This window comes from Perognathus longimembris, chromosome 17 (assembly GCF_023159225.1).
Source record: "Perognathus longimembris pacificus isolate PPM17 chromosome 17, ASM2315922v1, whole genome shotgun sequence".
NCBI lineage: Eukaryota > Metazoa > Chordata > Mammalia > Rodentia > Heteromyidae > Perognathus > Perognathus longimembris.
Window position 1 is genome coordinate 44,607,163 of NC_063177.1, and position 16,560 is coordinate 44,623,722.

Sequence of the window (16,560 nt, forward strand, 5' to 3'; positions counted from 1 at the left end):
ACCTTCACTTCTTGCCTCTGGGCCCTTTTCCCTGCACAAAAGACTGCTCTCCTGTCACAGGAGGAAATACTTGGGGCTGTGTGATCTCTCTTACACTTCTCATCCTTTGCTTCCTGAATTTGCCCAACTCCCCCCTTCCTTTTAGTCTCCATAAAAGGACAATGCTTTCCCTTTCACAATCAGTTCATATTCCCTCTTGATCCCCAGGCAGCTCTGTCTCTAAGTTCTCCAGCTCTTCCTTTCTTTTCTGTACAAGATCTCCTTCCTCTGCTAAATGAATTAACTTTAAGTGCAGTTTGAATCATCTTGAAAAAATACAACATCCACCTAAGTACTCTTGCTGTCAAGATACAGAACATTTCCATTACCCCAAACATGTTCTCCTATCCCTTTGGACTTAGTACTCTAACCACCACCCACCAGACAACTACAGAGAGATTTCTTTTATTTGTTCTAAAGGCCAGCAAATTGATATTACAATAGATACTTTTGTGTCTGACTTCTTTCTCTCTGAATAATGTTTGGATATTCATCCCTGATAAATATATATATATAGGTATGTATGTGTATATATACATATGTATGTATGTATGTATGTATGTATATATGTTTGCTTTTTTTAAAAATAGAGTAATATTCCAAGGATATGTCACAATTTATTTATCTATTTAACGGTTGAGACATTAGTGTTTCTATTTGCTGGCTGTTGTAAGTAAACTGTTATGAATGCTTGTGCAAGTTTTGTTTTGTTTTGTTTTTTGCCAGTCCTGGGGCTTGGACTCAGGGTCTAAGCACGGTCCCTGGCTTCTTTTAGCTCAAGGCTAGCATTCTGCCACTTGAGCCTCAGCGCCACTTCTGGCTTTTCTCGCCACTTCTGGCTTTTTCTATATATGTGGTGTTGAAGAATCAAACCCAGGGCTTCATGTATACCAGGCAAGCACTCTACCACTAGGCCATATTCCCAACCCCTTGTGCAACTCTTTATTTGAGCCTATTTTTATTTCTCCAGGGACACTATCTAAGCAATAGAATGTTTACATCGTTTACATTTTACTTCCAAACAGCTCTTTAAAGTGGCTGTACCATTTTGCATCCCCCCAACAAAGTTTTAAGTATTCATGGTGTTTTTAAAATGCCTATTCCTGTTCAGTACCAGTGGCTCATGCCTGCAATCCTAGCTACTCAGGAGGCTGAGATCTGAGGATCAAGGTTCAAAGCCAGCCTGGACAGGAAAGTCTGTGAGGTTCTTATTGCTAGTTAACCTCCAAAATCTAGAAGTGGAGCTGTGGCTCTGATGGTAGTGCTAGCCTTAAGTAAACAAGAGACTGTGCTCAGAACCTAAGTTCAAGGGGGGAAAAAAAAGCCTATTCCTAGTCCTTCCCCAGAACTAGTCTACAAATTACTACTGTGGAAATGTGGGATCCACTATCTTCCATTGATCTTCCACACCCCAGGCCCCTAACCAGCCCCCCATCTGTAGTCTCTGCCTCTAAGGGCTATACTACATTTGCTGCCTCAGAGTGCTTAATAAAGGAACATCTGTGCATATGTCTCCTTCACATAAAATCCTACAATGGCTCATCTCTGCCTACTAAATACTTTTATTTTTCTGTGGCTTAAGTCTGAGGTTCCTATACTTTCTGGTTCACAGCATATTTTGTGTCTCAGAAAAATTTTCTCAGTGCCCTAGACCAAAACAAATAAGAGTTCCATTAACTAAGCAGTTAGGTCCAACTAGGGCCTACTATCTGTATGCCATGTGCATACGTCATAGAAATTGAATGAAAAAAAGTCATTCTTAGCTGTAATTACTTACTAATGGGATGTGTGTACCTGTCCAATGCTGCATATCTTCCAAACCCTGAAACAGTCTGGATGTTGCCACCCTCATTCCCAGTCCACATACACGTCACATAGCATCTGAATTTCCTCACAGCAACTCCCAAAGCATCACACTATCGAAAGGAATGCAGGAAATATAATGATGAAACTACAAACTCCCTTGAGCACCAAGTTTGATGCTTGTTGCGAACCACTGTGTTTCTCTCAAGTCTTCAAAAGAGCTGCAGTACCCCACATCAACACATGATTTGGAAATTGTAGGCTTCCACATTCAAGGCCCTTCAAAATGTGGGCCAGATCTTCTCCATGATTACCTTCCAATGACAATTCTTCCAAACTAACCATGGTGCTTTCATTTTGGTCTTGGCACTCACCCATAGCTGCTCCATCTTCCTCTACCTACATCTTATCCTTTGAGTTCCTTTTTCTATGAAACCATAAATGTATCATACGCTCATTGCCCTCAGCTTGTACTCAGGATACACTTCTCATGTTTCTCAGGGACAGGTATTTTGTTGCATGTTGCATGTGGCTTCTCTAGTCTCAAATATCTCAGGGCTGAATTGAATTTCAAATACTCTGAGGCAGAGCCCATCTATTTTATCTATTGTAAAATATACACAGATAAGTTCGGAAAGCTGATGTCTAGCTTAGGAAAAAAACAGAGTGAGCCCTTAATAGCTATCGCTGGGGCCTTTGCCCTCATCATATAAAATGAGAAATGTAGTCTACAGAATGAAAGGCAGTCAATAATTTAAGATTGCCTACATTGTTCATGGAGTACAGTCATTCTTATAAGTTTTTCCTAATGAAAAGAAGGTTTCTTCATACCTACATAATAAAAGCTTAAAAAAAAAGTTGTCTAGGCACAGTACTTTTTATTCCCTCACATTTGAAATTATTTAAATTTATGGATAAAATGACATGGCATCTGGGTTGCGAATGTGGCAAAGTGTCACTGCGGCTCAAGTAGTAGAATGCTAGCCTTGAGCAAAAGAAGCTCAGGGACAGTGCCCAGGCCCTGAGTTCAAGCCCAGGACAGAGAGGGAGAGAGGGAGAGAGGAGAGAGAGAGAGAGAGAGAGAGAGGAGAGAGAGAGAGAGAGAGAGAGAGAGAGAGAGAGAGAGAGAGAGAGAGAGAGGAAGAGGGAGAGAGAGAGAGAGAGAGAGAGAGAGAGAGAGAGAGAGAGAGAGGATGTGGCATTTGCTTCAAAATAAAGGGGGGAGGGCTGGGAATATGGCTTAGTGGTAGAGTGCTTGCCTTGCAAAATAAAGGGGGGAGGGAGAGAGGACTGCCATGTGTTGATCACTCCTGTAACTGGGTGCTTGGTAGATGAGGTGCTATTCCCTTTACTAATGTATTTGTATAATGCTTTTCTGAAATGAAAACTTGAAAAATAAATCTAGAAGCTAAGAAAAGAAATCTCCCTTTCCAAGAGGCTGCAAAGAATTCCCACTTCCATCCACAGGATAATTCTGGCCTGATCCTCTAGTTTCCCAGAGCACACTGGGCTCCAATGAACCCAGGTACCATCTAACACAGGCTGGCCAGAACTGCTCTGGACATGGGATAAAGTGGGGTGACAAGTCAGTTAAACAGAAGACCATCTTTGAGGAGAAGGTGGCTCTAAGCAGCTTTCTTCCATGTAGGAAGAAATAAGAGACCTTTGATTACAACATAAGAACAGGTTGCTCATTTGACTGCTGCTCAAGGAACCTTGTAAGATCATTCTCTTCCCCAAAAGAACACAGTATTTGAGGAACGCACTGCTTCTCTGGTGGCATTTATATTAGTACTAGTTGTACTGTCCTCCTGCACAGGGCCTTCCTTCTCACCCCCTATCTGACCTCATACACACATTAGCAACCAATTCCTTTCTGACTAGACTTCTCCAGCACAAATAAGATGTCATGGTGCAGTGAGAAATTCTCAGAAGCTGCCCTTCTAAATGCATCCGTAGCAGTGAATTGAAATGTGCTAGGCTGGCCATTTGCCAAGGTGTTTAAGGGACTAAGAGACCAGAGTCTCAGCTTCTTTGTCAAGTAATTGAATGTTGAGATTTACCACGCACATGTCAGAAGCAAACATCAGACATCTACCAGTTCTACATACTACCAGTTCAGACTTCGGTTAAGTGTTGTGCAGGGTAAAGAAAGCATGTAACAGTAGTTTTGTAAATCAAATACCCATGAAACAGTGTACAGCAACTGCTAAAATATGCAGGATCTAGTAGGTATGGGCAGGAACACTTGGGGCAAAAAAAACCCACAAACTTTGTAAAAGCATGACAGTGTCAGGACAACAGAGTGGGAAATAATCACTCTGTTAACAGGAAGGAAGATATAGGTTTGGCAGTGTGATGTGTTCCTACTGAGGGACAGCACGAACAGGCTGCTGGCAGAGCCACCGTGGTGAGGAAATTTTTATATACTTTGTGAAGGGGTATGTAGACACTAGGACCTAAGTGGAAGTTTCTGTGAGGAAAAGAAGAAGTGTGCTATGCTCCTCTGAGGGAAGGGTGAACAGGTGAGCATCAGGGCACAAAGGAATGAGAAAAAGGTAAAAGGAATCATAAAGATAGGAGGAAGGAGATGTAATAGTCCAACTAAAACAACTGGGAGCTCGTGTGGGATGTAGGAGAGACCAGCAAATGAGAGACCTGACTAGATAAATTAAGTGAAAGAAATGAGTGAAAGGTGACGTGCATGTGTATGTGTGTGTGTGTGTGTGTGTGCGCGCGCGCGGTGCGCACACACGCACTGGCACTGGGGCTTAAACTCAAGGCCTGAGTGCCATCCTTCAGCTTTTTTTCCACTGTACCATTGAACCATAGCTCCACTTTCAGTGCTTTGTGGGCTAACTGGAGATAAGAGTCCCATGGACCTTCCTGCCCAGGTTGACTTTGAACCATAACCCTCAGATCTCAGCCTCCTGATCTAGGATTAGAAGTGTGAGCCATAGGCACTCAGTGACAGGGAAATTTTTAATACTAGCTGACAGCAGTGAGATAAGACAGGCATAGGCTGAATGTGATATGCAATGGCCATTTCCTCAAGAATGAGCTTGATGTTCTAACACTGTTTTCTTATTTTAAAATATTGGCAGAAACAATGTCATTCATGCTCCCTTATGCAAAACTTAAGACTTCAAGAGGCATTTCAGGAGATCAAGTAATCCAATTAGGGAGTTATCTCTCCCTGCGGGCAGCTCATTTTTTCTCTCCAAGGAAAGGCACTTGGTTAACCTAAAAAGTCCCATTAAAGTTGCCAGGGCCATATTGTAAGGTATAAAGTCTCAAATGCCCCTCAAATTAAAGCTTTCAGGAGGAAAGCATTTTAAAATAGATATCCAATCAAAAGCTCTTCACAAATCCCATCAGAACTGGGACAGGATGTAACAAGTTTTCTTCAGAGGAAATCTCTCTGAAGTCACACAATGTCACATTTGACAATCAAGACAATCATGTGGAAATCCAAAAGCAATCAGAAAAACTGCCTAGGCTACTGCAGCCAGATTCGACTATGTTCTCACTCATTTTCATCTCAGCACAAGAAACTGAGCCCCTAAGCCACACATTGAATGTTACCATCAAGCATGAATGAACTGAAGACCAGAAGTCTATATACTCAAGTGCTTCTTGGGATTTTACATAATTCAATTTCAGGTGACAGGGCTGCCATAAAACCATACAGACATTCAAATATAAAAAAAGTAACAGGTTGCGAAGTAATAGCCAAAAAAGGCACTTGATCCATGTGCTTCCACAACCATACCAACCAGTACAGCTAAGAATATCTATTAGAGACAAAATCTTTGCTACTGTGTGTATGACTGCTATTAAGAGAAGTCCTCCCAAATTTGGGGTGTACATCTCAAAGTACATCCCAACTGTGAGGTTGGGAAGCAAGCAGAAGTTCAAATAAACAAGATGAGACATTAGTGGGCTCTTTGTTAAATCCTAGCTACTCGAGAGTTTGAGATCTGAGGATTGTGGTGTGAAGCCAGCTTGGACAAGGAAGTCCATGAGACCCTTATCTCCAATTAATCAGCAAACAAACCAATAAAAAACAAAAACTTGGGAATGGAGCTGTGGCCCAAGTGGTAGAGCACTAGCTTGAGCCTCCAAACCCCAGTAGTACCCCCAAAAATAAACAACAGAAAAAAAGATCAGGGATGGATATGTTATACAATATCTCCATGTGGAGAAATGTTTAAAAGTCTTCTATGTTAAAAAGTAAAATACAAAAGAGAGAAGTCAACACATCTTCAAGGCACTAAAAAGCAAAACTAATTTTCTGTCATTTGTTATGTCGTCTTTCGTAGACTTAATTTCAAGCGTCTACAACGGGGAGAAAAAAACAGACACCTTTTTTTGTGCTTGAGCAGTGAGGCAGAAAGATAAGTGATGCATACCCTAATTCTAGAAAATTCCTTAGGAGAAAACATAAGAGCTAACAAAATGTCATCCTCTTCCACAATTTCCTTGTCTCATGTTTCCATCACACCCTTGAAGACAGATCCCTCACTGTTCCAAAGTAACATGTACATTGCCTAAAGGGCAGGAGAGAAAACCAACTATGGAGCAGCATGAAAGTCATATGAAACTCAAGATCACAAACTGGAGCTGGAAACCTGCCACCACAGTGGTGCAAGGGACTGAGACACAGCCAAGGAGGAAAGCCAAGTGCCACCTGCTTCTCAAGACTCCCCAAAGACAGCCAGTCAAAAGGGTTCCGGGTGCCAAGTCTGCATTAGGTGCCTCAGACATTTACTGAGCATCTCAGCTGCCCAGAGGGCCCATCAAGAAGGGAAAAACCAAGCCGGAAGACAGAAGAAAGAAAACCCCAAAGCACAAGCCACAGTGCCAAAAGAGGCTACAACAAAGCACCTGTTATAAACCTAGATATGGGACTCAGGTTAAAGAAGGGTTCACGCTACCTGAGGACAGCGAGGTGACCTGAGCATGAGGTCTGGTAAGGAGCTTTGGCGGGAGGGGGCGGGGGTAGCTATGGGAGTGGAAATTGTGATACTCTGAGGAGCCCAGGCCCAACCCATGGACCAGCACTTCTCAAACCAGCTTTGGTTCAGTGCCCAGCCTGTCACTGATGTTGTTCACTCTCCCTTTCTATATGCTTCTGTCATGTACAGGGGAGACAGTTCCCATACTGGCGTCAGACACTGGTGGCAACACTACCATAGACCACACTAGGAGTAGTTCAGAGGAGGTGCAGTATGGGCTAACTGGTCTTTATTGGGAACAAGAGTGTGTCTGGTGGCTGTGCAACGAGCAGTGGGAGACTGGCAGGCCAAGGGACAGTGGGAGTGGGGATGGTCAGAAAGAAGTTGTGCTAATCTAGGAGGTAAATGCCATGGGCCTGAATAGGACCTGATACAGGGGACTGAGAGTTACAGTCAGATCTGGAAGTACTTCCTAAGTCTATGAAACAGGATCTAATGGGTGACAGGACACTGAGAGGACTGTATTTTCTATTACCACTATTTTCTAGATTGGTGGGCAGCGAACGCTAGTACAGAGAGGCACCAAGGCAAGAAGTACCTATTTAGCAAGGGAATAAGATTGTCTTCAAATTCCAAATGATTTGATATTGTCCTGATCCTTTCCCCTGAGGAATATCTAGTATTAAGCACTCAAGGGATACCTCAGAAGTCTGATTGGGAAAGCAGTGAGATACATATTTAGCATATTTTTATGATTAGTAAAGAAGTGTTCAGGGCTAGGAGGGTGGCTTAGTGGTAGAGTGCGTGCCTAGCATACACGAAGCCCTGAGTTTGATTTCTCAGTACCTCATAAACAGAAAAGGCTAGAAGTGGTGCTGTGGCTCAAGTGGTGGAGTGCTAGTGCTAGCCTTGAGCACAGAGAGGCTCAGGGACAGTGCCCAGGCCTTTAGTTCAAGTCCCAGGACTGGCAAAAAAAAAAAAAAAGAAAGAAAGAGTTCAAGTCAGATGCATTCCTCTGTGCCTATCATGACTAGGAAGGAATTAAAAAAGGGATGGCGTAGGGTTATTAAAGAATAACTAGCGGGCTGGGGATATGGCCTAGTGGCAAGAGTGCCTGCCTCATATACATGAGGCCCTGGGTTCGATTCCCCAGCACCACATATCCAGAAAATGGCCAGAAGTGGCGCTGTGGCTCAAGTGGCAGAGTGCTAGCCTTGAGCAAAAAAGAAGCCAGGGACAGTGCTCAGGCCCTGAGTCCAAGCCCCAGGACTGGCCAAAAAAGAAAGAATAACTAGCAATTTAACGAAGAGTTAAGTATCAAAAAGTAGCATTAATTAACACATATTTTTATGGTGAGGGCATAGAGCCGTCAATAGGCTCTGGAAAATGAGAGTCTTCTGACTGCAGCACCAGGCCAAAGAGAGTTTTATAAAGTTAATCTGAAACAAAACATGACAGTACCATTCAGTTTGCCTTTGGTCTGAAATTGCAGAAATGAAACATACCCAACCTTGTTCACTGGAGAAATTTCAGAGAGAGACAGTGAGGTTGCCCATTACAAAATCACACAAAGTTGGGTTTTGAAAGACTGCACCTAAAGTACAATGTCATGATTCATATTAGTTCCAGAAAACAAATGAGGCTTACTTTTTCTAATAGGTATAATTGCCACTATGCCACCATGAGCCATTGCCAGTATGGTGCAAGAAAACTTCATTTCTGGGAACAACAACACATGTTTAGTTGAGGAATAGAAGCACCTGCCAAAACCACTGTGGGAAGTTTTTAAAAAGACAAAGAAAAAAAAAAAAAAAAAACAAGAAGCACATGCAGCTTGTGGACTCCTGAAAAAGGCAAACAATTAGGAAAACATGAAATGGAGCCACAGTTCTATATTCTGAAGAACCCCAGTTTGACTAAAGATCTGTGCTTACATTAGTCAATTTCTCCTACTCCCTTCACTATGTCTCAGGCCCAAACCAGCATTCTCCTTTGCCTAGACTAGTACAGCAAACTCCCACCTGGTCTTCCTGCCTCGTCCTGGCACTATTAGTTCTCAACTTCAAAACAACACCTGTTGGTTGATCTATAAAGTGAAGACCAGGTGACTCAGTTTGCACAGGCTGCTCTAGCAAAATACCATTGGGAGAGACTCAAAACAAACATTTATTTCTCCCATTCTGGAGGCTGGCAAGTCTGAGCTCAGGTGCCAGAATGGTCTAGTGAGGGCTCTTTTCCTGGCTTGCAGACAGCTTCTTTTTCATTGAGCCCTCATATGAGAGGAGAGAGGAAAAGAGATTGAAAGAGCAAGAGAGAGCACCTTGGTCTCCCTCTTCTCATGAGAACAGTAATGCTTTCATGAGTTCTCCCAAAGTTCCCACTTCTAAATTCCATCACACTTGCATATATATGGGGTGGTGGGGACATAGACATTCAGTCTGTAAATACTAGGGCATGTCATTTCTCTTCTCAGATTCCTCCAATGGTTGGAAAAAAGACATAATGCTCTACTACCATGTGCTATGCCAGTGGTTTCTTTATTGTTTTGGGTTTGTTTGTTTTTTACCAGTCCTGGGGCTTGAACTCAGGGCCTGAGCACTGTCCCTAGCTTCTTTTTTGCTCAAGGCTAGCACTCTACCAATTGAGTCACAGTGCCACTTCTGGCTTTTTTCTATATATGTGGTGCTGAGGAATCAAACCCAGGGCTTCATGTATACGAGGTGGGCACTTTACCACTAGGCCATATTCCCAGCCCTGCCAGGGGGTTCTATGTGGGGCACACAGCTTACTTGGAGATATGAAGTCTGTGTGGGCATTTCTCCATGGCCACAGGAACTAGGGGATGATTCAGGCTCTAAGTGTAGGGACCAGGGATACTAGATAGTCCTGCACAAAGATGAGCCACACACTGTTCAGAGGTTCTACTCACAAGGACCAAAATTCTTCTCTAGTTATTCAAGTCTACAATCTGTTTTGCTTATAGGCACCAAAGTATTTTTAAAAATAGTTTTAATGGTTATTTTTCATCAGTTTTATTAATTTTATGTTTACATGGTACCGAAGAATCAAACCCAGGGCCTCATGCATGCTAGGCAAGCAATCTACCACTAAGCCACATTAGAGTATTTTTTGTATAATATCATATAAAGACAGTATCTCACTATATAGCCAAGATAGCATGGAACTCATCTTCCTGCCTCAGCCTCCTAAGTGCTGGGATTAGAGGCATGTACTACCACACTTTTCTAGGGACAGGCCCTAACATTCAATGGCCAAAATGTTTCTCCCAATCTTCTTATGATTTGATTTTCATTTTTGTACAAAAATAGAAAATGCTTAAGTTTTTAAAATTCTGCCTTCATTTTTAAACATTAAAAGTCTTAACTACAAAGAAGAGACAGGGGGCTGGGGATATGGCCTAGTGGTAAAGTGCTCGCCTCGTATACATGAAGACCTGGGTTTGATTCCCCACACCACATATATAGAAAAGGCTGGAAGTGGCACTGTGGCTCAAGTGGCAGAGTGCTAGCCTTGAGCACAAAGAAGCCAGGGACAGTGCTCAGGCCCTGAGTTCAAGCCCCAGGACTGGCAACAAAAGCAAAAAAAAACAAATAAACAAAAAGGAGAGACAGCACAGATAATGTTCTCAGAGCCAACAGTACAAAGTCTGTCATATCTTTCTTCAGTGGCCTTTCCTGAGAGCTGTCCATTGGTGGCTTAAAAGTTCTTGCTGATCCACACAAAACCCAGACAGGTGAGGTAGAATGCATATGGTACTTGAGTTGTCCTCACCTACAGATGGGAGGGAACCAGGCTTACTGCTGAATTAGCAAAACGATGTACGACCTTCTGACGTACCCTAGTGTTTTTCCATCTAGAATAATGTTTTGGAACACTTTCTCAAGAAAGGAAAACCACTTGCTGCACTCATGAAAATAACAGGCCACAGAGCAGCAACGATAAAGAACATATTGGTCAGACCCAAACAAGGGCCAAATGAAATTATTACAGAATAATGGATATGACAATGAAAATCCCAAAACCTGAGATCTGTATGGCTTTATCAGGGAAGATATCTTTGTAAATAAAATAGAATTAGCTCCCCAGGTATAGAGTTCATGCTGCCAGCTACCACCTGTAATGTAAGATCATAAGACGTATACATGAATGGGTAAATGAGAAACAAGCCCAGTCTTTTACTCCCCTCACCACACAACCCAATAAAAAGTAGTTAGCTTGGATGAATGTCAAGTCTTACAGCCCTCAGGTACTTCAAGCTCTATTAAAAAAAAAAAAAGTAAATTGAGAAGTTGAGAAGATATCTTTTGATTACTATTATGATTATAAGATTACAATTATGATTACAAGATTCTAATCATTAAAACTTACAAATCTAATGCATCATATCTTCATAAAGACCAACCAGCCAGAACTATTAATAGAAAAGCTTAGAGCTATGTAAACTTGAAATCTGGACAGAAGCAACAGAGCAAAAACATAAGATTTCCCTCTTTCATCTGCTGCACTTAATGGATACCAATTCAGCCTGTGAACATATCTTCTATGTAGAATTCTTTTCCTCTAGCCCATTCTCCTCTCTTATTAAATAGATTATAACCATTTATCTGTGGAACATGCTTACTTGGAAGCAGCTAAGCAAATGTCTATGTCACCCAAGGACAATGCAAGTTACCTTCTTTTAAAGTCCACTTGATTGAGCCTGTCCTCTTGCTGACAGCATGCAAACTTCCATCCAGGGTTGAAACAAACAACAAGGTTTCAGGTAGTGTTACTGTACTGGTGCTGCCAAAAATCTGCAACAGAAAGTAGATGATTTTTCATGTCAATATAAATTTTCACCTTATTCACATGCCATCACAGACTCCCACCCCAAAAAAAATGCTTCAAAAAATTCTCTTATCCTGGTGAAAGTGAGCCTTGGAGCCAGGTGCAGAAAAATGGAACAGTTACACTATTTTGTTCACAGTCAACAAGCCATTCTCATTTTATCACTTTGCTTTTCATTTCAATTTCCACCCCCTCTGCTCCCTTTAGGTGAGTGATTAGTGTGTTTGATATATGTCCACGAATATACATGTATCTTTAAATAATATATAGTTGTTTTATGTATGTATCTGTTTTAAATGTATGTAATGGATGCTATGTTACTGATCTCATTCTGTTACTTGATCATGTGCCTGTATTTCTTTAACTGACTTCACACCTTTGGCCACTGGTTCTGGGCCAAAATGGGACAGTCAGAATTTCTTACCCAAAAATTTTTTAACTGAAATTGAGAAAGAAAATCCCTGTCCAGTGTGAAAGCCATAAAATGTAAAGCACAGAAGCTACCATCAGCCAGATGTCCTGCCGTATGGAACCAGCTGGTCTGCAATGAAAAAGATACGAACAGGCAAAGAGCTGCAGAGGAGAGGAACTGAGAGGCCTGGAAGCTATGCAGGACCTGGTTCCAGTTGTTCCCGAAACTCCATATTCCATGGTTTGTTCAACTCTTCCTTGGATTCCATTAGCCAGTGAATCGGGACACCCTCCTCTTTTGCCTAAACTAGTGCAAATTGTATTTCTCTCGCTTGCAACCCAGTCCTAATTTATTACAACCTCTAAAAAAAAATTTTCTCTGTCTTACAGATGAAGAACTGAGGTTGGAAGGCCTACATTCCCATGGAAGACAACTGAGACAACAGGACTAGACCTAAGTCACCTTAGTTTATCTAAGTGTTGGTTTTAGCTGCAGACAGAAAGGTTTGTAACCTAACCTGACAAGGACAGGAATGAAACAATCCATGGACTACTCTCACTGAGACAGTCCGGCCAGCCTTATGGCTTTGTTCTCACAGGCCTATTTTACTCTCAAAAACCTGAAAACAAAGCCAGGCACTAGTAGATCACACCTGTAATCCTGGCCAGTCAGAAGGCTGAGATCTGAGGATTGCGGTTTGAAGTTAGCCTAGGCAGGAAAGTCGGTGAGACTCTTATCTCCAAAGAACCAGCAAAAAGCTGAAAGTAGAGCTATGGCTCGGCTCAAGTGATAAAACACCAGCCTTGAGTGGAAAAAAAAACAACCACGAGCATGAGTCCAAGTTCAAGATCCAGTACAAGAAATAAAAAAAACAACGTATAATCTAGCAGGTGAGAGAGAGAGAGAGACTGGGATTCAGTTATTTCAGCAAGCCACACGAGATGTAGATGAAGTAACTTCCATTTAAGGATATTAGGCAACTTGACCACTTTTGATCATTAATGCCCACCAAAAAGGCAGAAGTTTAGAACAACAGAAGTCTTTAACTCAGATCACAGATTTCCAAGAATAAAAGTTTGTTGTTATCAAAGCCTTCAGTGCAACAATAAACTAAATACTTCCAAATACATTTCATCACAGTATTAATGTTTGAAAAGGTCACTACTCATTAAAACACATAAGTGTTCCTTCCTTTACAACTACTAACACCACTGCTCTGAGCGTCTTTGGTAACCACAAGAACACTTCTCTACAGTTGGTTGGTGAATCGAAATAAAATGCTAATCACATGAGCAATACAGACTTCTAAAAAAAAAAAATCTCAAAAACATGGGTTTAGAGAGGAGTTGAATTTAGCTACCAAGAGCTCTCACAGTCAGTTACAAGTCCACAATAACCTCACAAATCGGGCCTGGGGATATAGCCTAGTGGCAAGAGTTCTTGCCTCATATACATGAAGCCCTGGGTTCAATTCCCCGGCACCACATATACAGAAAATGGCCAGAAGGGACTCTGTGGCTCAAGTGGTAGAGTGCTAGCCTTGAGCAAAAAGAAGCCAGGGACAGTGCTCAGGCCCTGAGTCCAAGCCCCAGGACTGGCCAAAAAAAAAAAAAAAAAATGACCTCACAAATCCTCTCATACTTGGCAAGTTCTTATTGAAAGCTCCTGACTGTTACAAATCAGGCTATCTGGGGAGCCATTCTGAAAATGCCATACTTTTTTCCCACCAGTCTGTCCTGGGACTTGATCTCAGTGCCTGGACACTGTCCCTGAGCTTCTTATGCTCAAGGCTAGCACTCTACCACTTAAGCCACAGTGCCAATTCCAGCTGTGGTACAGAGGAATAGAACCCAGGGTGGCTTCATGCATGCTAGGCAAGCATTCTACCTCTAAGGCACATTCCTAGCCCAACAATGCCATACTTAAATCAGGCAAATGAACAAGTCTCTGGATTTTCCCCTCAGCATTTTAACATATATATATATATATATATTTTTTTTTTGTAGAGGTGATATAAAAGAGTTTACAGTTATATGAGTTAAGTAACAAGTACAATTATTTTAAGTATTTTTAAATGTGAAATATCTGCTTTCAAATATAGTTGTTACAATTAACATGAATCAAATATGCTTCTAGATCATTCATGATCTAGAGCACAATCAGAACTATTTGTAACTGAACACACACACACGCAAAACCATCACTTCACTGGGTGCTGGTGGCTCACACTTGTTTCCTAGCTACTCAGGAAGCTGAGATCTGAGATGACAGTTTGAAGCCAGCCCATGCAAGAAAGTCAGTGAGACTCTTATCTCCCAATTAACTATCAAAAGCCAGAAGTAGAGCCATGATTCAAGTGGTAGAATGCTAGCCTTGAGCAAAAAAGCTCAGGGACAGTGCCTAGGCCCCAAGTTCAAATCCAGAAATGGCACAAAAACCAACAACAAAAAAACCACGTTACTTCATGGTAAAAAATACTTTATGCACGTGTGAACATACTATGATATTGTTTGTTGAGGCTGGTCTGGGAAAGGGGGCCATGGGGGATGGGTGTATGTATAAATGGACATGTCAAAATAAAATTTCCTGGGCTGGGGATATGGTCTAGTGGCAAGAGTGCCTGCCTCATATACATGAGGCCCCGGGTTCGATTCCCCAGCAGCACATATACAGAAAATGGCCAGAAGTGGCGCTGTGGCTCAAGTGGCAGAGTGCTAGCCTTGAGCAAAAAGAAGCCAGGGACAGTGCTCAGGCCCAGAGTTCAAGCCCCAGGACTGGCCAATAAATAAATAAATAAATAAATAAATAAATAAAATTTCCTTGTAAACTAGATATTAGCAAAAAGTGTGGGGGAAAAAAACAGGCATGTTCACGGGAAGCATGACTTAAGTGGTAGAGTGTCTGCCTGGCAAGCACAAAACTCTGAGTTGAAACCCTAGTACCACCAAAAATTAAAGAAAACTGGCATTTCTACTCATTTTTATTTCCATCCCTCTCCAAACCCTTAAACTATTAAAACACATTTCTCGGGTACTATTTTTTAGGGCACCCTTTGTTTTATGATGCTGTGATTATCTTCTGAGGGGAAAAAAAAAAAAACCACACTGCCTCACTCTAATGAACTCTAATGAACTCGTCTATTACCATCACCCAGTTGTTTCAGTCTTTGGTGTCCACTTTTCTCTACACATGCTAGTTTCCAGAGAGCCTCAGAATGGGGGGAAAAAAAAAAAAAACCAAGGCCAATTCTGAAGATCTACTATATGCTATATGGAATCTGACTCGTTTAAAACTGTGGCTCACTTCAGGAAGGACTTTTGAACACTATAGAAGGGGAGAATAGTAGAGACAAATAACCTAGTCTATCCTAAATCTAAACAGCCATCAACTAACTGGTCCCCACAGACATCAGGCTCTGTCCACAAAGGCCATCTCATACAAGGGGATCAGAGACTGCTTTGGAAGTCCCCCAGCCTGAGGACTGGGAAGCCTGGCTCCTCAAAAAAGATGTTGCTGTGGAGATGGCTGCTAGCGCAAGTAGTGTTTCTTAGTGGGATTCAGTGTTCTCACTGAAGTGTGAGTATCCTCATTGCAGCTCTGTTCCAGGAGTACTTCAACAAGTTTTCTACCTCTCCCTCAAATAAACGCAAAGCCAGGGCCAGGCCCTCTGTCCAAAGATCTGATTATATGAGTAACTTTTCACAAAGTCTAGCAACTTTGCCATTTTATTTTATTTTTTATTATTTATTTATTTATTTATTTTGGCCAGTCCTGGGGTTGGACTCAGGCCCTGAGCACTGTCCCTGGCTTCTTTTTGCTCAAGGCTAACACTCTGCCACTTGAGCCACAGCGCCACTTCTGGCCATTTTCTGTATATGTGGTGCTGGGGAATTGAACCCAGGGCCTCATGAGTACGAGGCAGGCACTCTAGCCACTAGGCCATATCCCCAGCCCAACTTTGCCATTTTATAAGAGGCACCACCCACTCTGCATTTACTAGTGACTATCAACTGCTTACACAGAGGGGAGTAAAAGCAAAGTCACCAGCCAATTCATTATTCTCAATATGTAAACTCAGCTAATTGTTAGATACTTTTGCATTAATTAGCTCCATATAGCACTATCAACATTATGCATATATGTGCATATGTATATGAATGGATAGATGATAGACAGACAGATATTTAGGTAGGATACATACTGTTTTTTTGTTTAGTTGTTTAAGACAAGGTCTCTCTATGAGCCCAGGCTATCCTCAAGCCCCAATTCTCTCAGCCTTCCATGTGCTAGGATTTAGATGTGTGCTACCATATCCAGCTTAACTCCTTACATTTAGGTAAGAAATGACTAAAATGACTTCTGAGATAAATTTTTTTGCCAGTCCTGGGGCTTGGACTCAGGGCCTGAGCACTGTCACTGGCTTCTTCGTGCTCAAGGCTAGCACTAGCCACAGCGCCCCTTCCGGCCATTTTCTGTATATGTGGTGCTGGGGAATCGAAC

General features: G+C 42.0%; 1 protein-coding gene across 1 annotated transcript in view; it reads right to left on the minus strand.

Moving 5' to 3' along the window:
- The window catches only part of Ern1 (endoplasmic reticulum to nucleus signaling 1), a 91,930-nt gene that overhangs the window by 46,763 nt on the left and 28,607 nt on the right, over positions 1–16,560 (minus strand). Inside the window, exon 2 of the mRNA XM_048366813.1 lies at positions 11,494–11,614. Coding sequence (XP_048222770.1) covers positions 11,494–11,614 — 121 coding nt within the window. The remainder of the gene's footprint in view (positions 1–11,493; positions 11,615–16,560) is intronic.